Genomic DNA, 21,222 nt, shown 5'->3' with positions numbered 1-21,222 from the left:
AGTGCACTTTCCCCCAGTCTTCCTGTCGGGGCCAGTCAATTGTCTTCATAACTATGGACTGAAAAGGACAACAAGTTCCAGGCCAGACGGATGATCTACAAGGGAGGGAGGGAGGGAGGGAGGGAGGGATTGGGAGGGAGGGAGTAATTGGGAGGGAGGGAGGGAGGGAGGGATTGGGAAGGAGGGAGGGAGGGAGGGAGGGAGAGGGAGCGGGAGGGAGGGAGGGAGGGAGGGAGGTTCGAGAGGGAGTGGGAGGGAGGGAGCGGGAGAGAGCAAGAGAGCGAGAGAGAGAGATTAAATCGGATTTAAAGAACTGGATATAAAGCCTTAAATATTTTTCATAGATCTAAAACAATGTTTATTTGAGCTTTTATTCTCAATAAGGGAAGAATCATTTGTTGAAAATATTTCTATATAGTTATTTTTACATTTTACAAAATACTTATTGAACTAAAACATAAAAAGAACAAAATTGGAGGGAAACATTGCAAATATTCGTTAAAAATGGGAAAATCAAGACATAATTTACATCTAGTGGTTGGTCCGGATTAAGGGAATAATGTAAATAAAAGAAAAAACAAACTTTTCCTTTTGGATTTAAGACTCCTTTGAGAAATTGCTAATTTTCTGATATAATTTCTTAAAATGTGCTTCTTCGATAACTTGTGATTGCCAGTGTCTTAAATATTGTGTACAGTGTCCACGAATACTGAACTTAGAATGAAACAAATTTTCTCCTGACCACGAGAGAGCAGTACGTAAATAAGAGACTGATTCCTGCGAGTTCAAACCGTTTCAATGAAGAACTACCTCTCCCGTGATGCCAATCGTCAAAACAGAACAGCACCATTATCAAGGGCGATTATTTTCTGCGCATGCGCGTTTTGCCACGCCTCTTTTTGAGACGCGATCTTCAAGTGATTTATGTTTAATTTAATTTTCAATTTAATTCAAACCTGCGCAAACATTTTTTTGCTCAAACCACATGTCAGAAAATTTGAATAATAATTATTTCCTATGTCCAAATCTCTTACATTTATAAACTTAATGCATCGAAGGAAGTGACGCTGCCACCGCGCATGCCCAATTTTCGCCACCAAACTTAACCTATGGGTCCCCGTCGTGTCTAGCTTCAGCTACTTTATGACCTTAAATATCAGCCAAAATCCTTTTCAAGACCTCGTTGAAGCTTTGTGCGCTACTTTAGCTAAGCCTGTTAGCATATATCAAAGGAATAACTCTTCAAGTCGTCGAAGAACTTTGAAGCTTTGCGGCCTACCTTAGCTTAGCCTAGCTAGCAGCTATCAATGGCGTCTCCATCAGAATTTACGTGTGGGAAAAGAGCAGCAACGTTCCACGAGGAAAACTCGATATTTTGCAAAATAATGCAAGGTGGGTCCATTTTTATATCTATATATTCCCTTCATCATAAAGGCTTAATGGTAATTGTAGAAGTGCTATATCTGTGCTGCAATTGCAAATTCAAGTACAGTAATCCCTCAGCATTTCACTACATCGCGGATTTTTTCTGGGGAAAATGTTTTTTAAATTATTTTTCAAGCGGAAGCAACTCCCATGTCTTCCGCTTGCTAATACGACTCAGCAATGAAGATTTTTATTTTATTTTAAGTTCATAAAAAATGTGAAAAGTGGCCCAGAATTTACCTTTTTATTTTGATGCGTGTGGGTTTTCTCCGGGCACTCCGGCTTCCTCCCACATTCTAAAGACATGGTAGGCTGATTGGACACTCTAAATTGCTCCTAGGTGTGTGTGTGAATGGTTGTCTGTCTTGTTGTGCCCTGCGAATGGCTGGCCAACAATTCAGGGTGCCCCGCCTCTGGCCCAAAGTCAGCTGGGATAGGCTCCCCCCCGACTCTGATGAGGATAAAGCGGTTCAGAAAATGAGATGAGATTAAAGAATCATTTGGGTTTAATAAAATAAAACATTTTTAAACATTGAAATGTGTAGGTGTGCTCTTAATTGTACTTTAATTTTGAAGGTGAACTCTTTTTTTCCTCAAACTGTTGATTACAATGCGGGTCACCCACGAGTGCTATATGCTTATTCCTTGTTAATTAAACATTTGCTGTGGCAGCCAGCATATTTCAGGAATACCTTGACATACGAGTGTCCCAATTTACGGAAAATTTAAGAAACGAGCTAAATTCAGAGCCATTTTTTTCCTTGAGAAATGAGACAAATTGGAGATACGAACTTATTGAGATGGTTCCGGGTGGTCAAATATGTGTGGGTGTGTATAGTCATTTGAGTTGATTTCAGTTAAATTTCAAGTTAATGTCATGTTACGAGCCTAGCCACCGCCGATATAAGTATAAGACTTTACATTCCCAGTCTAACCTAAAGGACTTCTCGTTAGATAGACAGATTATGAAACATATCATTTATTTTCGTGTCTTTGCAGGTTTCAGAGAATATCTTGGTCCTGATGGGAAAGAGTCTGTTGGCCTTAAAAAGGAACTTGAGCTCACCCAAATCAAAGAGGAGGAGCCAGAGTTCTCTCAACAACAAATGAGAGACGAGCGACTTCCAATCAAGAAGGAGGAAGATGATGTCACCTGGTCACTTGGTGAAATCCTGAATAGGGAAAAGGATCTGGGCGTGACCAGCAGAGGGGCGGAGCCTGCACACACCTTAACGTTACCCCAAATTAAAGAGGAGGAGCCAGAGTTCCCTCAACAACAAATGAGAGACGAGCGACTTCCAATCAAGAAGGAGGAAGATGATGTCACCTGGTCACTTGGTGAAATCCTGAAGAGGGAAGAGGATCTGGTCATGACCAGCAGAGGGGCGGAGCCTGCACACACCTTAACGTTACCCCAAATTAAAGAGGAGGAGCCAGAGTTCCCTCAACAGCAAATCAAAAAGGAGGAAGAAGATGTCACCGTGTCAACTGGTGAGCCTTTCAAGAGTGAAGATGATCCGGGCGTGGCCGGCAGAGGGGCGGAGCCTCCGAACGCCAACTCAGCAGAAGGGCAAACAGACAATTTAATTGCTCCGTTATCAGATAGCGAAGACTTGCTTTATGACAATGAAGGTCTTAAGGACGGCAAACTCTGGAAATGCTCTGTGTGGAAAAACCTTTGGGAAAAAGTCTACTTTGAAAAGACATATTCTTACCCACACTGGGGAGAAACCCTTTTCGTGTACAGTTTGTGGTAAAAGATTTACAGAGAAGGGAACCTTAAAAAGGCACACAAGAACCCACACTGGTGAAAAACCATTTTCGTGTTCAGTTTGTGGTAAACGATTTAAAGAGAAGAAAACCTTAAAAAGGCACACAAGAACCCACACTGGTGAAAAACCATTTTCGTGTTCAGTTTGTGGTCAAAGATTTACACACAAGCAAAACTTAAAAAGGCACACAAGAACCCACACTGGTGAAAAACCATTTTCGTGTTCAGTTTGCGGTAAAGCCTTTTCTGAACAGCATCACTTAAATAATCATGCAAGAATACACACAGGTGAAAATTTATTTTCGTGTTCAGTTTGTGGTAAAAGATTTACAGAGAAGGGATCCTTAAAAAAGCACACAAGAACCCACACTGGTGAAAAACCAGTTTCGTGTTCAGTTTGTGGTAAAGCCTTTTCTCATAAGCAAGTTTTACGAATACACACAAGAACCCACACTGGTGAAAAACCATTTTCGTGTTCAGTTTGCGGTAAAGCCTTTTCTCAAAAGCAATGCTTAAAAACGCACACAATAACCCACACTGGTGAAAAACCATTTTCGTGTTCAGTTTGTGGTAAAAGATTTACAGAGAAGGGAACCTTAAAAAGGCACACAAGAACCCACACTGGTGAAAAACCATTTTCGTGTTCAGTTTGTGGTAAACGATTTAAAGAGAAGAAAACCTTAAAAAGGCACACAAGAACCCACACTGGTGAAAAACCATTTTTGTGTTCAGTTTGTGGTCAAAGATTTACACACAAGCAAAACTTAAAAAGGCACACAAGAACCCACACTGGTGAAAAACCATTTTCGTGTTCAGTTTGCGGTAAAGCCTTTTCTGAACAGCATCACTTAAATAATCATGCAAGAATACACACAGGTGAAAATTTATTTTCGTGTTCAGTTTGTGGTAAAAGATTTACAGAGAAGGGATCCTTAAAAAAGCACACAAGAACCCACACTGGTGAAAAACCAGTTTCGTGTTCAGTTTGTGGTAAAGCCTTTTCTCATAAGCAAGTTTTACGAATACACACAAGAACCCACACTGGTGAAAAACCATTTTCGTGTTCAGTTTGCGGTAAAGCCTTTTCTCAAAAGCAATGCTTAAAAACGCACACAATAACCCACACTGGTGAAAAACCATTTTCGTGTTCAGTTTGTGGTAAAAGATTTACAGAGAAGGGAACCTTAAAAAGGCACATAAGAACCCACACTGGTGAAAAACCATTTTCGTGTTCAGTTTGTGGTCAAAGATTCACACGGAAGGTATTCTTAACTATTCATGCAAGAACACACACAGGTTAAAAGCCATTCTCGTGTGCAGTTTGCGGTAAAGCCTTTTCTCAAAAGCAAGATTTCCAAAAACACAAGAATCCACGCTGGTCATTTTCGTGTTCAGTTTGTGGTAAAACATTTGCAGATAAGGGAACGATAAAAACCCACATAAGAACCAACACTGGTGAAAAAACAATTTCCTGCTCAGTTTGTGGTCGAACATTTTCCCAAAGGAGAAGCTTAAAAGAACACTTATGTGGCCACAGATTCGCTTCAACAGCCCAATTAAAAAGCTACACAATTCAAAAACCTTTTCCAGGTGCAGTTAATTTTCCAACATTTTCACAGAAAGGAACCTGAAAAGAAGACTTAACCCGCAGTGGCGAAAAGCCCTTTCTTTGCTCAATTTGTGGTTCAACACATTGGTTAAAAATACTTATTAATTCATAATACTAAGTTTGTTGCCAAGGATTTATTCATAAGACTTAAAAGAAACAAACGTCTGTGTGTATGTTATCTATTAATTGGCAAAAATGACGAGAATCCCTCGTGTCATTTTTTAATCATGTTGATAAAATTAGTCTGCTGTGAATTTGTCTCTTTGAAAAAGAGTAAAACAAGTCAAATGTTGTTTTATTTCATTTCTTCAGAATTTTCTATTAGCTTTGTAAACTACATTATTTTCCTCTTTTTAACTATACGAACCGACTTTGGGTTTATGTTGGAGTAGTTCTTTTCGCTTTTTATATTTATCCGAACTGATTTGATTTGTATGTAAATAGACCTGGCAGTCGGTATATGAAGTCAAATATGAACTTTTATTTTTTTTTAATTTTATTTTAATGTTGAACAAACAGATAATACTCAATATTCTTATGTATAATCATTAGTATGAAAAAAATATTGATGGCTTGAAACTTATCGTTGTGATTGTACATTGCTTTCACCTGTGGTTGCCTCCCCTGTGTGTCACCCACCTGTTTTCCATGTCTCGTTAATCCATGGCTTACTGCTTCCTGTGGCTTTTTGTTCATTTGAATTTTGGGGGGTGTAATTTTTGATTTTTGGCTTAGGGTTTTCAGTTTGCTTTTTGTGTTTTGAATTAAAACTCTATGTATGCCGTAATTATTTTATTGACTCACTACGAGTGATGGGTTTGTGAGCATCACTTGTCGTTTCCATACAGTGACCCACTGCTTCGCAAAATACTGACACCTGGTGGACGTTAAAAATCACTGCAGGAAACTTTATACAAAACGCCCAAGGGTGCATTGACGTGTATATATATCAGTGGTGGGCCGTCAGGGCCTTCAAGGCCTTCTCTGCTGGCCTAAGAAATATCTGAATCATATTATATTTTGTCCATCAATACGTACTTATTATTCCAAATGGTCTGTTAGCTTCCTTACATTGCTTTTGCCCCTGGTTGCACTGCTTCCAAATGTGTGTTTTCGTATTGAAGCATTTAACCAATCACATTTCAGCCATTATTTGTTGCCAGATCAGATCTGCCTCAAAGCCTTCACAATCAGTTATGCGGGCTCTGCTGCATTAAACTAGACTGTTGCTTTTAACCAATCAGATTTCGAGTTGGCAACCCCACAATGCTTCTTCATACGCATTGGCATTTTGCTGGCTGGGATACGTCATTGCTTTCACCAACTATGATTGGCTAGTAGGCAGGCCACAGCCATAGTGAGGCAGCCAGAGATCGCAAACTCCACCCACAATGGCCGACAGAGGCAAAAACAAATGGATTCTGTTGCAGATTTGCTCAAAAAGCTATTTTCCAGAAAAAAATGGACATCATTAAGAAAGGGCGGTCAACTCCGAAGCTAGCAAGCCTGTTACAGCCGGGAAAATTGTGTTTGCGCCACTTTTAGTGCGCTAACTTATCTGCACAAGCAAATATATTGTTGTGTTGATTTAAAGCCCTTTTCAAAACGGACTATGCCGGAAATATGACAGGACAGGCTCGACTTTCATCATTAGCTTCGATGGCGATAGGAAAGAAGGAAGAAAGAAAGGAGGATGGATATTGTGTACAGTTAAAAATAATTTTTGGTGAGTATAATATGGCTATATTCCTAAATAATATTTCAATTGTGGGCCTGGTTCTGATATCTGAAAAGCTCCAGTGTTTGTATTTAATCACTAAATGCTGCTAGGATGTGGATTTTACCCCAGTTTAATTTTTTCCGTTTCGCGTATTGACGTCCATCGCTGTCTTTTCCCGAGGGAATCACCCCCTGGCCTGGTTTTAATGTCTCAAAAGCTCGAGTATTTATATTCAATCAATAAATGCTGCTAGGAAGTGGATTTTACCTAATTTTAGTGCATTTTTTGTCATTTCACGTATGGACGTAACGACGTTCATCGCTGTCTTTTTACCGGTGTGTGTGTGTGTGTGTCTATATGTATGTATGTACATGTGTGTGTATATGTGTGTATGTATCAGTGGCGGGCCGTCAGGGCCTTCAAGGCCTTCTCTGCTGGCCTAAGAAATATCTGAATCATATATTTTGTCCATCAATACTTATTATTCCAAATGGTCTGTTAGCTTCCTTTCATTGCTTTTCCCCCTGGTTAAACTGCTTCCAGATGTGTGTTTTCATATTGAAGCATTTAACCAATTACATTTCAGCCATTATTTGTTGCCAGATCAGATCTGCCTCAAAGACTTCACAATCAGTTCTTGCGGGCTCTGCTGCATTAAACTAGACTGTTGCTTTTAACCAATCAGATTTCGAGTTGGCAACCCCACAATTATTTTTCATAGGCGTTAGCATTTTGCTGGCTGGGACATGTCATTGCTTTCACAAACTATGATTGTCTCGTAGGCGGGCCAAAGCAGCCAGAGATCGCAAACTCCACCCACATGGCTGACAGTGGTAAAATCAAATGAATTCTGTTGCAGATTTCTCTCACAAAGCTATTTTCCAGACGGACTTTTCCAGAAAAAAAATGGACATCATTAAGAAAGGGCGGTCAACTCCGAAGCTAGCAAGCCTGTTACAGCCAGGAATATGGTGTGTGCGGCACTTTCAGTGTGCTAACTTAGCTCCATAAGCAAATAGTATATTGTTGTTTTGATTTAAAGCCATTTTCAAAACGGACTATGCCAGAAATATGACAGGACAGGCTCGACTTTCATCATTAGCTTCGATGGCGATAGGAAAGAAGGAAGAAAGAAAGGAGGATGGATATTGTGTAAAAAGGATTTTTGGTGAGTAAAATATGGCCATATTCCTAAATAATATTTCAATTGTGGGCCAAGTTCTGATATCTGAAAAGCTCCAGTGTTTGTTTTTAAGCTCCAGTGTTTGTATTTAATCACAAAATGCTGCTAGGAAGTGGATTTTACCCCAGTTTAATTTTTGGCGTTTCACCATTGACGTCCATCGCTGTCTTTTCCCGGGAAAAATCACCCCTCTGGCCTGGTTGTAATGTCTCAAAAGCTCCAGTATGTGTATTCAATCAATAAATGATGCTAGGAAGTGGATTTTACCTAATTTTAGTATTTTAGTGCATTTTTTGTCATTTCACGTATATGGACGTACCGGCGTTCATCGCTGTCTTTTTACCGGGGAAATGATATTCCGGGACCGGTTCTGATGTCTAAAAAGCTCCAGTATTTGTATTTAATCAATAAATGCTGTTTTCGGCTGGATTTTACCCCATTTTCAGGCAATGTTTGGCCGTACACCATTGACGTTCATCGCTGTCTTTTCCCGGGAAAATCACCCCCTGGCCTGGTTTTAATGTCTGAAAAGCTCCAGTATTTGTATTTAATCATGAAATGCTGCTAGGAAGTGGATTTTACCCCATTTTTGTGCATTAATTTATTGATTATTTTTTATGTGTTGCAGCTGTAGCTGCAGTAGAGGTTTTATAGCCATAAAATAGTTTTTGAGTGTTGGATTGATACATTGAAGGCGCTACCAGAAAATGCACCGCCCGCCACTGGTATGTATGTATATGTATGTATGTGTATGTATGTGTATTGGATTGGATAACTTTATTCATCCTGTACTCGGGAAATTTCATTGTGACAGTAGCAAGAAAAGGCATAGTTATAAGTTAGACAGTACAGTCGCAAAGGCCACACAACAACAAAGCAAAAGTACAAAGCAAATCAAAGTAAATGGAAACTGGAAAATGGATACAAAAACTGGAACCACACACAGGAAGTCTTCCACAAGATGGGGAACTTCTGCAGACTGTGACCGAGGTAGAGAATATGATGATTCCCTTCCCAGATTCATAGATGAGACAGCTGCTGCGTCAATCAACCCCAGACCAAAAGAAGAGGTAAAGAAAGCACAACAATCTGACCTGTTCATACACTCCTATGTTGAACTATAAACTGTCAGCTAAGGAATTGAAGTCGCTCAGCCCAAAGAAAAAAAATGTGCTCAGGCAGTGGGACAAACTGATAAGACAGTGACGGTGTTCTGTACAGAACCACCACAACCTGTAAACAGTTAGTCCCACCAGAACTATATCGAGGTACAGTAATGAAAGAGTTGCATAATAACATGGGGTAGCAGGGTGTCGACCGCACAGTATCCCTTGTGCGTGATTGTTTCTTCTGGCCGTATATGCAGTCTGATATTGAACATTATGTAACTAAAACCTGCCCTTGTCTAAAACTTAAAAAAACATGCCACGAACAGAGAGCGCCATTGACAAATATTGTGAAACCACAGCCCTTTGAGCTGGTCTGTATTGACTTTCTTCATCTTGATCGATGCAAAGGCGGATATGAATATATCCTCGTCAAAGTCGATCCCTTCACACCAGGGGTGTCAAACCGATCCTCAAAGGGCCGCAGTCAATGTTCCCTCTAATTTTTCGTTGGTCTGAGCAGAAAGTCAACCTCCCTGAGCGCACCGAGTACCAGTGTGAGCGACATCATCGGTACTCGGATGATTCGCCTAAAGACGTTTCGCCGACGGATGTTTGACAGACGGGCAGGCCGCCGAATGGACGTTCCGCCGAACGTTCAATCGGCCGAACGGAGGTTTTGCTGAAACGGGAGTTGCGCGCTCGGCCCGCCCCCGGATCGTGTGTGTACAAGTTTTTCAACCTCGGCCCGCGGGCCATATACGGCCCGTTAGGATTTTTAATCCGGCCCGCCGCCGGTGTTGTCCAAATTATAGTAAAAATTAATGTTAGTCTACCATCAATGGCAGCCCGGGAATAAGCACTCTTGGGTGGGCATGGCAGTCCGGGAATAAGCACTCTTGGGCGGGCAGATGTAGCAGAACCAAGCCGTAAAATGACAGCAATCGGGTCAAATCCATCCTAAAACAGCATTTAATGATTAAATACAAATACTGGAGCTCTTTGGACATTAGAACCGAGCCCAGGGAAGTGAATTCCTCGGTAAAATGTCGTGATGATATCGCGATGGAGGCAAAAAAACGTCTATATACGTCCATTCGCCAAACGGCTCAAAATGCTCTCAAATTCGGTCAAATCCAGCTGAAAACAGCGTTTAATGATTAAATACAAATACTAGTATTTGTATTTAATCATTAAACTAACAAATACTAGTATTTGTATTTAATCATTAAACGCTGTTTGAACGAACGTTCATTCCTGTCCGACCTGTCCGTCTGTCAAACGTCCGTCGGCGAAACGTCTTTAGGCGAATCATCCGGTCACGACATCATCATTGCTCGCTATGGGCACACCAGTATCACACCTGCCACAAGCAGGTGCATGTCAATGTTCCCTCTAATTTTTCATGTAAAACATGCTGTAAAACACGAAAAACCTAAGTGGACAAAGCCACTGCCACTGGTTGCCGCTTAAACGGCGCCATCATGGGGAAAGGGGTAAAAAATAAAAATAAAAAAAATAAAATCCGCTTTTTTTTTTTTACTGCGCGCCATATGATTGGTGCTGCGCAGAGAAGACGAGAGTAGTGCGCAATTGCGCACGCGCGCAGCTTAGAGGGAACATTGCCTATCAGTGTGACATGCTAAAGTGTTTATTTTATTAACGACCGCATGTTGGGGATGTGCAACTAGTTTGGATTGGATGTATATCGATATTCGATTATTGATGCCTTGATGCCCATACCACTAGTTCGGATTGGATTTATATCGGTATTCGATTATTGAGGCCTTGACGGGAGATATTCTTCATCTCATTAAAGTTGGATTGAGGAAGCAACAACGAAACACTATTGTGATTATTTCTCCCCGTGTTTCAAGCAAAAATGCAGGGTGCAACATACACAGTAATTAAGACACAGTCAATCACAAGTTTTCGAAGAGCGTTTTAAAGAAATTATATCAGAAAAATAGCAATTTCTCAAAGGTGTCTTAAACCCAAAAGGAATTTTGTTTCCTTTTTTTTTAAATTATTCCCTTAACCTGTAGATGTAAATTATATTCTTGATTTTCCAATTTTTAAAGAATATTTGCAATTTTTCCCTCCAATTTGTTTTCTTTCTTTTGACATTTTCCCTTACTAAGAAAACATATACATATATATACACATACATATACATACATATACATACACCTACATACACATACACATACACACACATACATACACACATACACATACATACACACACATACACACACATACACATACATACACATACAAACCAAGATGGTATGTATGTGGATTCCAAGATGGCGCCGTTCACGCGGGAGCCAGTAGAAGTAGCTCTGTACACTCTTGTTTTTCGTTATTTACAGCCCTCCTATCTTTTTTTAATTACATTTTAATATTTCTTAATACATTCCTTTTTACTTTACTTTGTACTTTATACTTTAATGTTTTTACAACTTTTCTTGTTCTGTTAGCCTGGCTTTTTTCGGCTACTTCTTTTTTTGGAACCATTTCAGCCATGCCTACGCTGTCACACACATGGGACTAGCTGTTACAATACGCAGCGGAAGGAGCAACACCTCGATGCCGCCGGCGATTCAGAGCTGAACAAAAGTGCCGGGAGAAGAGGCAATGCTTCTGACCAACTGTTCCATCGTGGGATAAGATGGAAGAGCTGTCGGCGCTTACTAGCAACAGAGTCGAGGGGCCCTACTCTGCTACTGTTGTCTTCAGCTCCAGAATACTGAGGAACTGTGCGGATAAGCTTGGAAGAGCGAATCTGCATATTCTCTACCTCGGTCACAGTCTGCAGAAGTTCCCCATCTTGTGGAAGACTTCCTGTGTGTGGTTCCAGTTTTTGTTTCCATTTTCCAGTTTCCATTTACTTTGATTTGCTTTGCTGTTGTGTGGCCTTTGCGACTGTACTGTCTAACTTATAACTATGCCTTTTCTTGCTACTGTCACAATGAAATTTCCCGAATACAGGATGAATAAAGTTATAAAGTTATCCAATCCAATACACATACATACATATACATACATACCAGTGGCGGGCGGTGCATTTTCTGGTAGCGCCTTCAACGTATCAATCCAACCCTCAAAAACTATTTTATGGCTATTAAACTGGAGCTTTTGAGACATTACAACCAGGCCAGGGGGGTGATTTTTTCCAGAAAAAGACACTGATGGACGTCAATGGTGAAACGGCAAAAATTAAACTGGGGTAAAATCCACTTCCTAGCAGCATTTTGTGATTAAATACAAACACTGGAACTTAAATACAAACACTGGAGCTTTTCAGATATCAGAACTTGGCCCACAATTGAAATATTATTTAGGAATATAACCATATTTGTAATTTTACTCACCAAAAATCCTTTTTACACAATATCCATCCTCCTTTCTTTCTTCCTTCTTTCCTATCGACATCGAAGCTAATGCTGAAAGTCGAGCCTGTCCTGTCATATTTCCGGCATAGTCCGTTTTGAAAATGGCATTAAATCAACACAACAATATACTATTTGCTTGTGGAGCTAAGTTAGCGCGCTGAAAGTGCCCCACTCACCATTTTCCCGGCTGTAACAGGCTTGCTAGCTTCGGAGCAATGTTCCCTCTAATTTTTCGTTGGTCTGAGCAGAAAGTCAACCTCCCTGAGCGCACTGAGTACCAGTGTGAGTGACATCATCGGTACTCGGATGATTCGCCTAAAGACGTTTCGCCGACGGACGTTTGACAGACGGGCAGGTCGCCGAATGAACGTTCGGTGGAACGTCCATTCGGCGACCTGTCCGTCTGTCAAACGTCCGTCGACGAAACGTCTTTAGGCGAATCATCCGGTCACGACATCATCATTGCTCGCTATGGGCACACCAGTATCACACCTGCCACAAGCAGCTGCATGTCAATGTTCCCTCTAATTTTTCATGTAAAACATGCTGTAAAACACGAAAAACATAAGTGGACAGAGCTACTGCCACTGGCTGCCGCTTAAACGGCGCCATCATGGGGAAAGGGGTAAAAAAATATATATATATATTACAAAAAAAAATGATGATTGCTGCTGCGCAGAGAAGACGAGAGTAGTGCGCAATTGCGCACGCGCGCAGCTTAGAGGGAACACTGCTTCGGAGTTGACCGCCCTTTCTTAATGATGTCCATTTTTTTCCTGAAAAAGTCCGTCTAGAAAATAGCTTTGTGAGTAAACAGAATCTATTTGTTTTTGCTTATGTCGGCCATAGTGGGTGGAGTTTGCGATCTCGGCTGCCTCGGTACTGCTTTGGCCCGCCTACTAGCCAATCATAGTTTGTGAAAGCAATGACATGTCCCAGCCAGCAAAATGCTAACGCCTATGAAAAATCATTGTGGGGTTGCCAACTCGAAATCTGATTGGTTAAAAGCAACAGTCTAGTTTAATGCAGCAGAGCCCGCAAGAACTGATTGTGCAGGCTTTGAGGCAGATCTGATCTGGCAACAAATATAGGCTGAAATGTGATTGGTTAAATGCTTCAATATGAAAACACACATCTGGAAGCAGTGCAACCAGGGGAAAAAGCAATGAAAGAAAGCTAACAGACCATTTGGAATAATAAGTACGTATTGATGGACAAAATATAATATGATTCAGATATTTCTTAGGCCAGCAGAGAAGGCCTTGAAGGCCCTGACGGCCCGCCACTGCAATCAATACAACCAAGATAATAACGAAATCATTTAATTTATAAATGTCATTCGGGTATAAACTCTGTTAAAATATATAGCGACACAAGTCAAAGTTTTTGCCAGGTTTAACAGTATTAAAATGTAAATATACAAATGATACGAGTATCGGGATTAATGAATATGCCACTTAGTTCTACGTATTATCCTATTAATATTAAAACATTTTTTTCATATTTATAAGAAAAATATGTGAAGCCAAACAATATATATTAACAGGGGTTTGATACTCGTGGACATACATCATAGATCAATTAACAAATAGAAAGTTTGAATAAACCTTATGAATGATAACACTTTTTATTTCCGTTAAAAAAGAACACAACATATCGACAAAAAGCAGTGATTCCGACACAATGTGTCTCCCATTATTGATTTTCCCCAACACATTTTCAAATATAAATTGAATATTATACATACGTGAAACATCTTATTTTGAACGGAAGGTTGCCATTACGGGAAACTGTCTTTCCCATCATGCACCCCTGACCGGAAATGCGAGGGCAAAAAAATAATAAAGATGGCCGAATAGGGAGCGCTTAGTCTGCGAATATTTGTCTTTTTGCCCGTCTAATTTGTCTTTTAATTTCAGTCACTTAACTGAACTGAAGTCTTGACAACGTTTCTAGCATTATTCACTTTACGGATTCAACATCGGTCATCCAATGAATAACTGCTTTTTAGTTTAGTATGTGTAAATAAATCATCAGGCCATGTTCATCCTACGAAATTGTCTCTTCATTCCCAAACTTCAATACGTGATGAGAAGCTCCCCGACATATCGTAACATGAATTGTCTACAGAGTTTCGACCATGTCATAAAAGATTGTTTATCCTCGTTGTTGAATGTTGACTTTTCACAGTCTGCATGGAATCAGTCGAAACTCCCAATTCGTCACGGTGGCATTGGTATCCGTTCCCTTGTTGACTTGTCCCTCCCCTCATTTCTGTCATCATTCTATTCTACAGTTGAGTTAGTGCGACCTGTTTTGTCTTCATCTCAAATTGATCCTCATAAATCAATTGACATTGATGGCGCACTAAATGCCTGGAATGAATGTCATTCATCAACTCCAACACATCTCGGAGTTCAGAAAGAGTGGGATGAAATCAATTGCCTGAGGATGAAAGGCAATTTGATCGATTCCTCGAATCAGTGGGACCGCAGTCGAATATTATCAGCGTCGACGTTTCCCTCCGGAGCTTGGTTGAATGCTTTGCCAAGTGCGACTTTGGGCAATAAGCTCTCCCCCGATGAGCTTCGCATCTCGATTGCTCATCGTCTTGGTGCTAAAGTTTGTGACCCGATTCTGTGCAAATGTGGTCATTCAATAGATAGCCGAGCTCTCCACGCCTTATCCTGCCGTGTCCAAGCTGGTCGTTTCCCCCGTCACTCCAACATCAACGACATCGTTAAACGCGCACTGTGTCAAGCTGGAGTTCCTTCAATTCTCGAACCAAGTGGTCTAGTGCGTGCAGATGAGCGAAGGCCTGACGGCTTGTCAATCTTTCCATGGAAGATGGGAAAGTGTTTGACATGGGATGTGACAGTTGTTGACACCTTTTCTCAATCCTCAATTGCTTCATCTGCAATAAAAGCCTGCTCAGCTGCGAACAAGGCAGAGTCAATGAAGTCTGTCAAATATGCACCGCTTGTTGACAGATACTTGTTCCAGCCCATAGCCTACGAAACTTCAGGTGTATGTGGGGACTCCACTTTGAAGTTTCTGTTAGAGGTAGGTTCCCGGCTCGTGGCTGTTTCAAATGAGCCACGCGAATGTCAATGGCTGTTACAGCGCATCTCTCTAGCAGTGTGCCGCGGCAACGCATACAGTGTCCTCGACTGTGTGAAGAAGGTGTGAAGTTATGTGATATGTGTCATGTTTCATTTATTTTTTATTATTATTTTATTTATTTTATTTATGTTTTATTTGTTTATTGTTTTTTTGTTTCATGAATAAAGTTTTAACTAATCAAATTAAAAAAAATAAAAAACATTAGTCATTTGAATAAGTCTCTCTCTCCACCTCCTCTCTCTCTGTCCCTCTCTCTCCCCTCCGCAAAATCCGTCTAATTTTAGTACAATTAAACACATTTTAGTACTAATAAACCACTAGTTATTTGTTACTTTGCTAATAGATGGCGAATTAGAACAAATAAAAATGTTTTTCTAATCCAATATCCTGTTTTTGGTGTTTTTTAAGAGGGTTGGAACGAATTAATTTGTTTATAGTTCATTTCTATGGGAAACTTTCATTTGAGTTACGAGTAAATTGACATACAAGCTCAGTCACGGAACGCATTAAGCTCGTATCTCGAGGTACCACTGTAGGTGCAAATAACATGAGTAAATTAATAATTCAAAAAAAATTGTATCGTGTTAGCACCTAATTTCTTCAATAGCTCCCATTATAAATATAAATATTTGAACTTTAAATCTGTATTTATTAAATAAAGTGGCAGGCCGTGCATTTCGCACCTAGGCCTTCAGTAGTGCTATGTCTGAATCAATCCAACCCTCAATAACTATTTCATGACTAGAAAAACCTTTACTGTCGCTACAGCTGTGACACAGAAAAATGCATCAATAATAACTTCATAAAATTGAAATATTTACGAATTTAGCCACATTTTCCTCACCAAAAATCATTTTTATTTGTACACAAAATCCATCCTCCTTTCTTTCCTCGAGAAGATTTCAATTACTCTCTCATACAGATTATTTGTGCGTTTCATATCAGTCAAGAAGTTCTTCTCTATCGCCATCAGAGCTAATGCTGAAAGTCGAGCCTGTCCTGTCGTATTTCTGGCATAAGTTTTTATTCGATTTAGGACTGAAAATGTCCGTTCGAAAGAAGCAGTGGATACGGGGATGGTCACTGCCAAACACACTAATGTGTAAAGCTGCCCCATGCTCTCACTAAGATTTTTCTGCTGAAGGAAGTCAAGGAGATCAGTGGGAGATTTTCCTGCAAAATCATCCATGGCATACATTACAGTCAGTTCTGTTCTTAGCCGAGGCAGATCGAAAAGTGCTCCGTGGCTCTGTGTTAAGCTGGAGAAGGCTGCATGTGGGAAAGTTAACTGGAATTCCCGAAACTTCTGCGGGTCAAGGAGGGAGACAAACACCAGTCTTTCGTGGTCCTGAAATCTGGTCTGCGTCTGGCAAATAATATTGTCCAGAACCCTGTCGTAGAGTTGGTGGTAGTGCGCCGAAGGATCTTGCACTTGACCTCTTCGCGCGCTCGGAGCGCCCGCACTGCGTTCAGTAGCCTCGTAGATTTCCCCGTATCGGCTCCTCTCGCGTTCAACTGTGTCACAAAACTCCTTTACTCTTGCAAGACAAAACTGTACATCCAGTTTGTTGTTCTGTAGTATTGAAAAAAGCACGAATGAATGCTCAAAAATGCCGTTAAATGTGTGAAGCAAAAAACAAAATTCAAAATCATCCAGACATGCTTTAAAATCATCAGCACACCCCACAGACTCCTCGTCGTACTCGTCATGATGCTCAAGGATGTGATGAAACAGTTCCTTTAGAGCATCTCTCTTCTCAAAAACTGTATTGACCACTCTGGATGTGTACTGCCACCGTGTTGGTGCCACACGAGGGAGACACCGCTGGCAGATTTCGTCCAGCAGCTGTGTGCATCGAGGCGATCTCAAAAAAAATGCAGCAAAGCCATTAAGGTGAGCGAAAAATATTTTGCTTTCTTTAAGCTTTGAGGCCCCCTGAGTCAGTACTAAATTAAGCTGATGTGCATAGCAGTGTATGAATAAAGCTAACGGTGCTCTCTCCTTAACTTTAGCCTGCACCCCATTAAATCCAGAAGACATGACTGCTGCACCGTCATAACACTGTGCCACAACTTTACCCAGACATTCATTTTCCACCAAAAATTGGATGATAAGACCTGCAATGTTGTTGGCTTGATTCCCACTGGTAACATTTTCAAATCTGACGAACCGCTCCTTGACACCTCTGCCCGTGACATAACGCAGAACCAGTGCGAGCTGCGCTGCATTACTCGTGTCTGTCGAGTCATCCACCATAACAGTGACAAACGGTGCTTTATCAACTTCCCTTTTGATCTCTTCCCTCATCACTTCAGCAATGGCAGTGATCAGGTCATTTTGTAATTTGCCCGACGTCCCACTAAACATATTATTAGTGGACAGGTGGTAATGTAAATCTGTGTTTTTCTCAGCAATGAAAGAAAGAAGCTCTACATAATTTCCTTTGTTTGGGGATGCAGCGCTTGCATCGTGTCCCTGAAATGAAAGTTCCTGCTTACCCAAAAAAATGACACAGTCTATCAGTCTTTTTAAGATTTCCCTATTTTTCTTAACCTTTTCGTTGTGGCACTCCGTTTCCCTGCGCACTTGCTCGTTAAACTGTAACTCCACTCGGGTTTCCCCAAAAGTTTTGGAGAGCACCGTTGCTTGCAAGTGTCCGGCAGAGCTTTGGTGTCTCGTTGCTGCTTTGGTTAAACAAGACAAATGTGCAAATCCAGTGTTGCTCCAAACACCATGTCCATTGGTGGCAAATAACAAGCACTCCCAGCAATACAATTTGCAGTGTTCCTCGGAGCCCGTAAGCCAGGGGTAGCGCTCGTAGTTAGCGAACTGAAAGCGGCGGACACACCCTTTTCCCGGTTGTGACAGGCTTGCTAGCTTTGGAGTTGACCGCCCTTTCTTAATGATGTCCAGCTTTTCTTGATAAGTCCGTCTTGAAAATGGCTTTGACAGTAAATCTGCAACCAAATCCATTACGAGATCATCTTCACTCTTGAAAAGCTCACCAGATGACCAGGTGACATCTTCCTCCTTTTCGATGGGAGGTTGATCTTCCCTCTTTTGCTGTTGAGGCAGGTCTGCTTCCTCTTTAATTTGGGGCCATGCAGAGGTGTTTGCAGGCTCCGCCCCTCCACTGGCCCTGCCCAGATCCTCTTCTATCTTAAAAGACTCCTCACCAGTTGACCAGGGGACATCTTCTTCCTCCATTTTTATTTCAAGTTGCTCTTCTCTCTTTTGGTCTTGAGGAAACTCGGGCTCCTCCCCTTCGAATTGGGGGGGCTGATTTCTGAAACCTGCAATGACACAAAGATAAATGATATACAGTCATACTTCTAACAAAATTAATTGGCTGCAGAACTTTTTTCGTAACTTGAAAATTTCGTAAGTAGAGGTGTACTATATGTAAATTCTCTAATTTGTTCCACGGTCCTCACACAACTACCAGCTAAACCCTTTAAAATTGATAATAGCGGCCCAATTTTGTATTAAAGATGTGAGCAAACAAGCAGAGAGAAAATGAGGAAATGATTTATTAATGTCTTAAAATAAAAAAAAAAACGTGAAAATGTGCCCTGCACCGCTGAATTAGTTCCCTCCGCGGCCGTTATTATGGGAGACGTAATACCCGTGTTCGTCTGCCAGATGGCGGCAAGAGCATTTCCTACCAGGGCTGAAAGCTACATTTTACCCTTTTACCTGTTCCCTGTGCGTGTATGTGAATATATGTGCCGTGTTGCATTTGTATGGTATTTAATCGCTTAATAAAGGGAATTGCAATCATTAATAAGAGCATTTGGTTGAGGTGGACAGGTATGTAAGAGAGAATCTTGAAACATGGATAGTGGTAGTGTGAGACAACCAATTGAATTGAATGCGTTTATTGTGATTATAGAAGATAGAATGAGAGCGATGAAATGAAAGCCTAGTAGAGGGTAGCAATGTTCTAAAGTGAGAATCAATGCATCCACGACAATATATATAATATAAATGAACATAAGGAAATCCATTTTGGGGGATTTCGTAACCTGGATCTTCTTCGTATATCTCGAGTCACTCATTTGCATATAATAATTTCATAACCTGAACATTTCATACCTAGAGGCATTCGTAAGTAGAGGTATGACTGTATTTTATAAACTGTCAATCCAACTAGAAATCCTTTAGGTTAGACTGGGACTCTAAAGTGTTATATTGGCAGTGGAAGAATTTACTAATCTGCTGGTTGCCACAGTAATGAAATTAAACTGAAGAGGACACCATACATTCGTGAGGTTACCCACGTAGCACAATCGATCACAGTTAACAGTGAACTGTTTTTTTAGTGTATTTTACTAAGAAAAGGACTGTTGGTTAGTGAAGTATCCTCACAGGCCCTTAAAATTTTCCCAAATCCGTGTTGAGCCACCCAAGTGCAAATATTCTCTTGTATTTTTGAGATTTTAATTTATTTAGAATCCTTTTATAAAAAAGGGGAATCACATTTTTATTTGAATCATTTTTAACTTAAAAGGAAAACTCACAGCTAGTCTTTTTTATTGACTGAAAAAAATTGTGAAGAGTCACCATTCAGTTTTATTTTTTTTCCAAAATTAATATTTTTGGATTGAAATAAGCGGGAGGAAAAACGCGGTTTCAAAACTGCTTTTGGATTTGAACTTTTTCCTAAAACAAAGGAAACGTAAAATATTTCCTTCTTGTGATTAGGATCTTTCGCTTTTTTGATTTAAAAAAAGGCACAAATCATAGTTTTTATTTGCATTACAATCTAAAAATGGAAAATAGTTAAATGTTTTAATTTGTACTTTTTTTCTCATGTTTTGCCTTGAAATCAAGCTTGTCCCTTCTTGGGTCAACTTGAGAGAATTAAATAATTTGCAATTGCTGTGCACAAAAATAGCATTTCTACAACTACCATTAAGGGAATTTGTAGATATAAAAAGTGAACCCACCTTCTGGTATGTGAATAACTACTTTCTCGTGCGTTACATTGCAAACTGTCGAGTGTTCCTCTTGGAACTCTGTCGGTTTTGTTCTAGCGGGCATTTCCACACTTGAGTTCTGATGGAGGTGCCTTTGATAGCTGCTAGCTAGATTTAGCTAAAGTAGGTCGCTAAACCTCAAACGAGTTCTTCGACGACTTGAAGACTTGTTCCTTACCCAGATGCTGGCTAGGCTAAGCTAAAGTAGGTCACAAAGCATAAACGAGTTTTGAGATGAGATGACTTGACGACTTGTTCCTTTCCCCGTTCATAGACGACTTGAAGAAGTGTTATGCTCGAGCTTTCCTGCTCGAATATGGAGCAGAGGCGTGTCGACACAGCCCTGCAAACCAAATGAACAATTAAATCCCCAGGACTGTGTTCCGTATTCGAATTTATACTTCCACTCGTCTATAACCCTTTTGACTTGACCCACACTGATCATGTAGTATCTTATTTGTATTTTAACTCAAATCATGTTCTACTCTCTGTCTATCTCTCATACCGAAAGAGGAAATAACGTTGTTCGCGCATGCGTAGTAGCGATTGGTCACAATCCGACAGCGGTCCCAATCGGGGAAGGACAGCCTTTATCCTATGCTTTTCTCTCCTCGGTTTTAAGAAGATCTACTTTTAATGTCCCCTTGGGCAGTGAAATGTGGCACAAATTTTAGGTCATGCCGAGAAACTGTCATTTGGGAGGACGTTGAAACTTTGCGGCTTGTTTAGCTTAGCCTAGCCCAAATTTGCCGCTAATAAAGAGAAGAAACAAGGCACTTGGCATCAACACATCGCCTATAATAAACAATCATTAAACCCCAAAATGACCGGTGAGTTGGCGTACAACATGAAAATTGAAATGGATTACTAAATTAATCTACAAACAATTGATCAATAGTGTGATGAT

At 40.5% G+C, this 21,222-nt stretch overlaps 3 protein-coding genes across 13 annotated transcripts in view; 2 read left to right on the top strand and 1 right to left on the bottom strand.

The window, feature by feature from the left end:
* LOC144065946 (uncharacterized) overlaps positions 1-21,222 on the top strand; it is a 175,507-nt gene that overhangs the window by 136,281 nt on the left and 18,004 nt on the right. The window lies entirely within an intron of this gene.
* On the top strand, positions 1,103-3,200 carry LOC144065941 (uncharacterized). The gene is made up of 2 exons (XM_077589186.1): positions 1,103-1,392; positions 2,425-3,200. The coding sequence occupies exons 1-2, from the start codon at positions 1,308-1,310 to the stop codon at positions 3,180-3,182; spliced, it is 843 nt and encodes a 280-aa protein (XP_077445312.1). The 5' UTR covers positions 1,103-1,307; the 3' UTR covers positions 3,183-3,200.
* LOC144065901 (zinc finger MYM-type protein 1-like) lies at positions 16,170-20,859 on the bottom strand. Of its 11 annotated transcripts, none has more exons than XR_013297347.1 (4): positions 20,286-20,855; positions 17,890-18,629; positions 17,039-17,200; positions 16,170-16,908 (listed from the first exon to the last, which is right to left on the bottom strand). XR_013297347.1 is itself a non-coding variant. In XM_077589136.1 (4 exons), the coding sequence occupies exons 1-3, from the start codon at positions 20,377-20,379 to the stop codon at positions 17,076-17,078; spliced, it is 1,014 nt and encodes a 337-aa protein (XP_077445262.1). In that variant the 5' UTR covers positions 20,380-20,854; the 3' UTR covers positions 16,170-16,908; positions 17,039-17,075. The 11 variants fall into 11 exon arrangements, 8 of the variants coding, with proteins under 8 accessions (XP_077445262.1, XP_077445265.1, XP_077445263.1 ...); XR_013297346.1 differs by having other exon boundaries at positions 17,018-17,200; positions 20,286-20,854; XR_013297345.1 differs by having other exon boundaries at positions 17,018-17,200; positions 17,835-18,629; positions 20,286-20,853.

Source organism: Stigmatopora argus, chromosome 20, assembly GCF_051989625.1.
Source record: "Stigmatopora argus isolate UIUO_Sarg chromosome 20, RoL_Sarg_1.0, whole genome shotgun sequence".
Taxonomy (NCBI): domain Eukaryota; kingdom Metazoa; phylum Chordata; class Actinopteri; order Syngnathiformes; family Syngnathidae; genus Stigmatopora; species Stigmatopora argus.
This window is presented reverse-complemented; position numbering and strand designations above follow the sequence as displayed.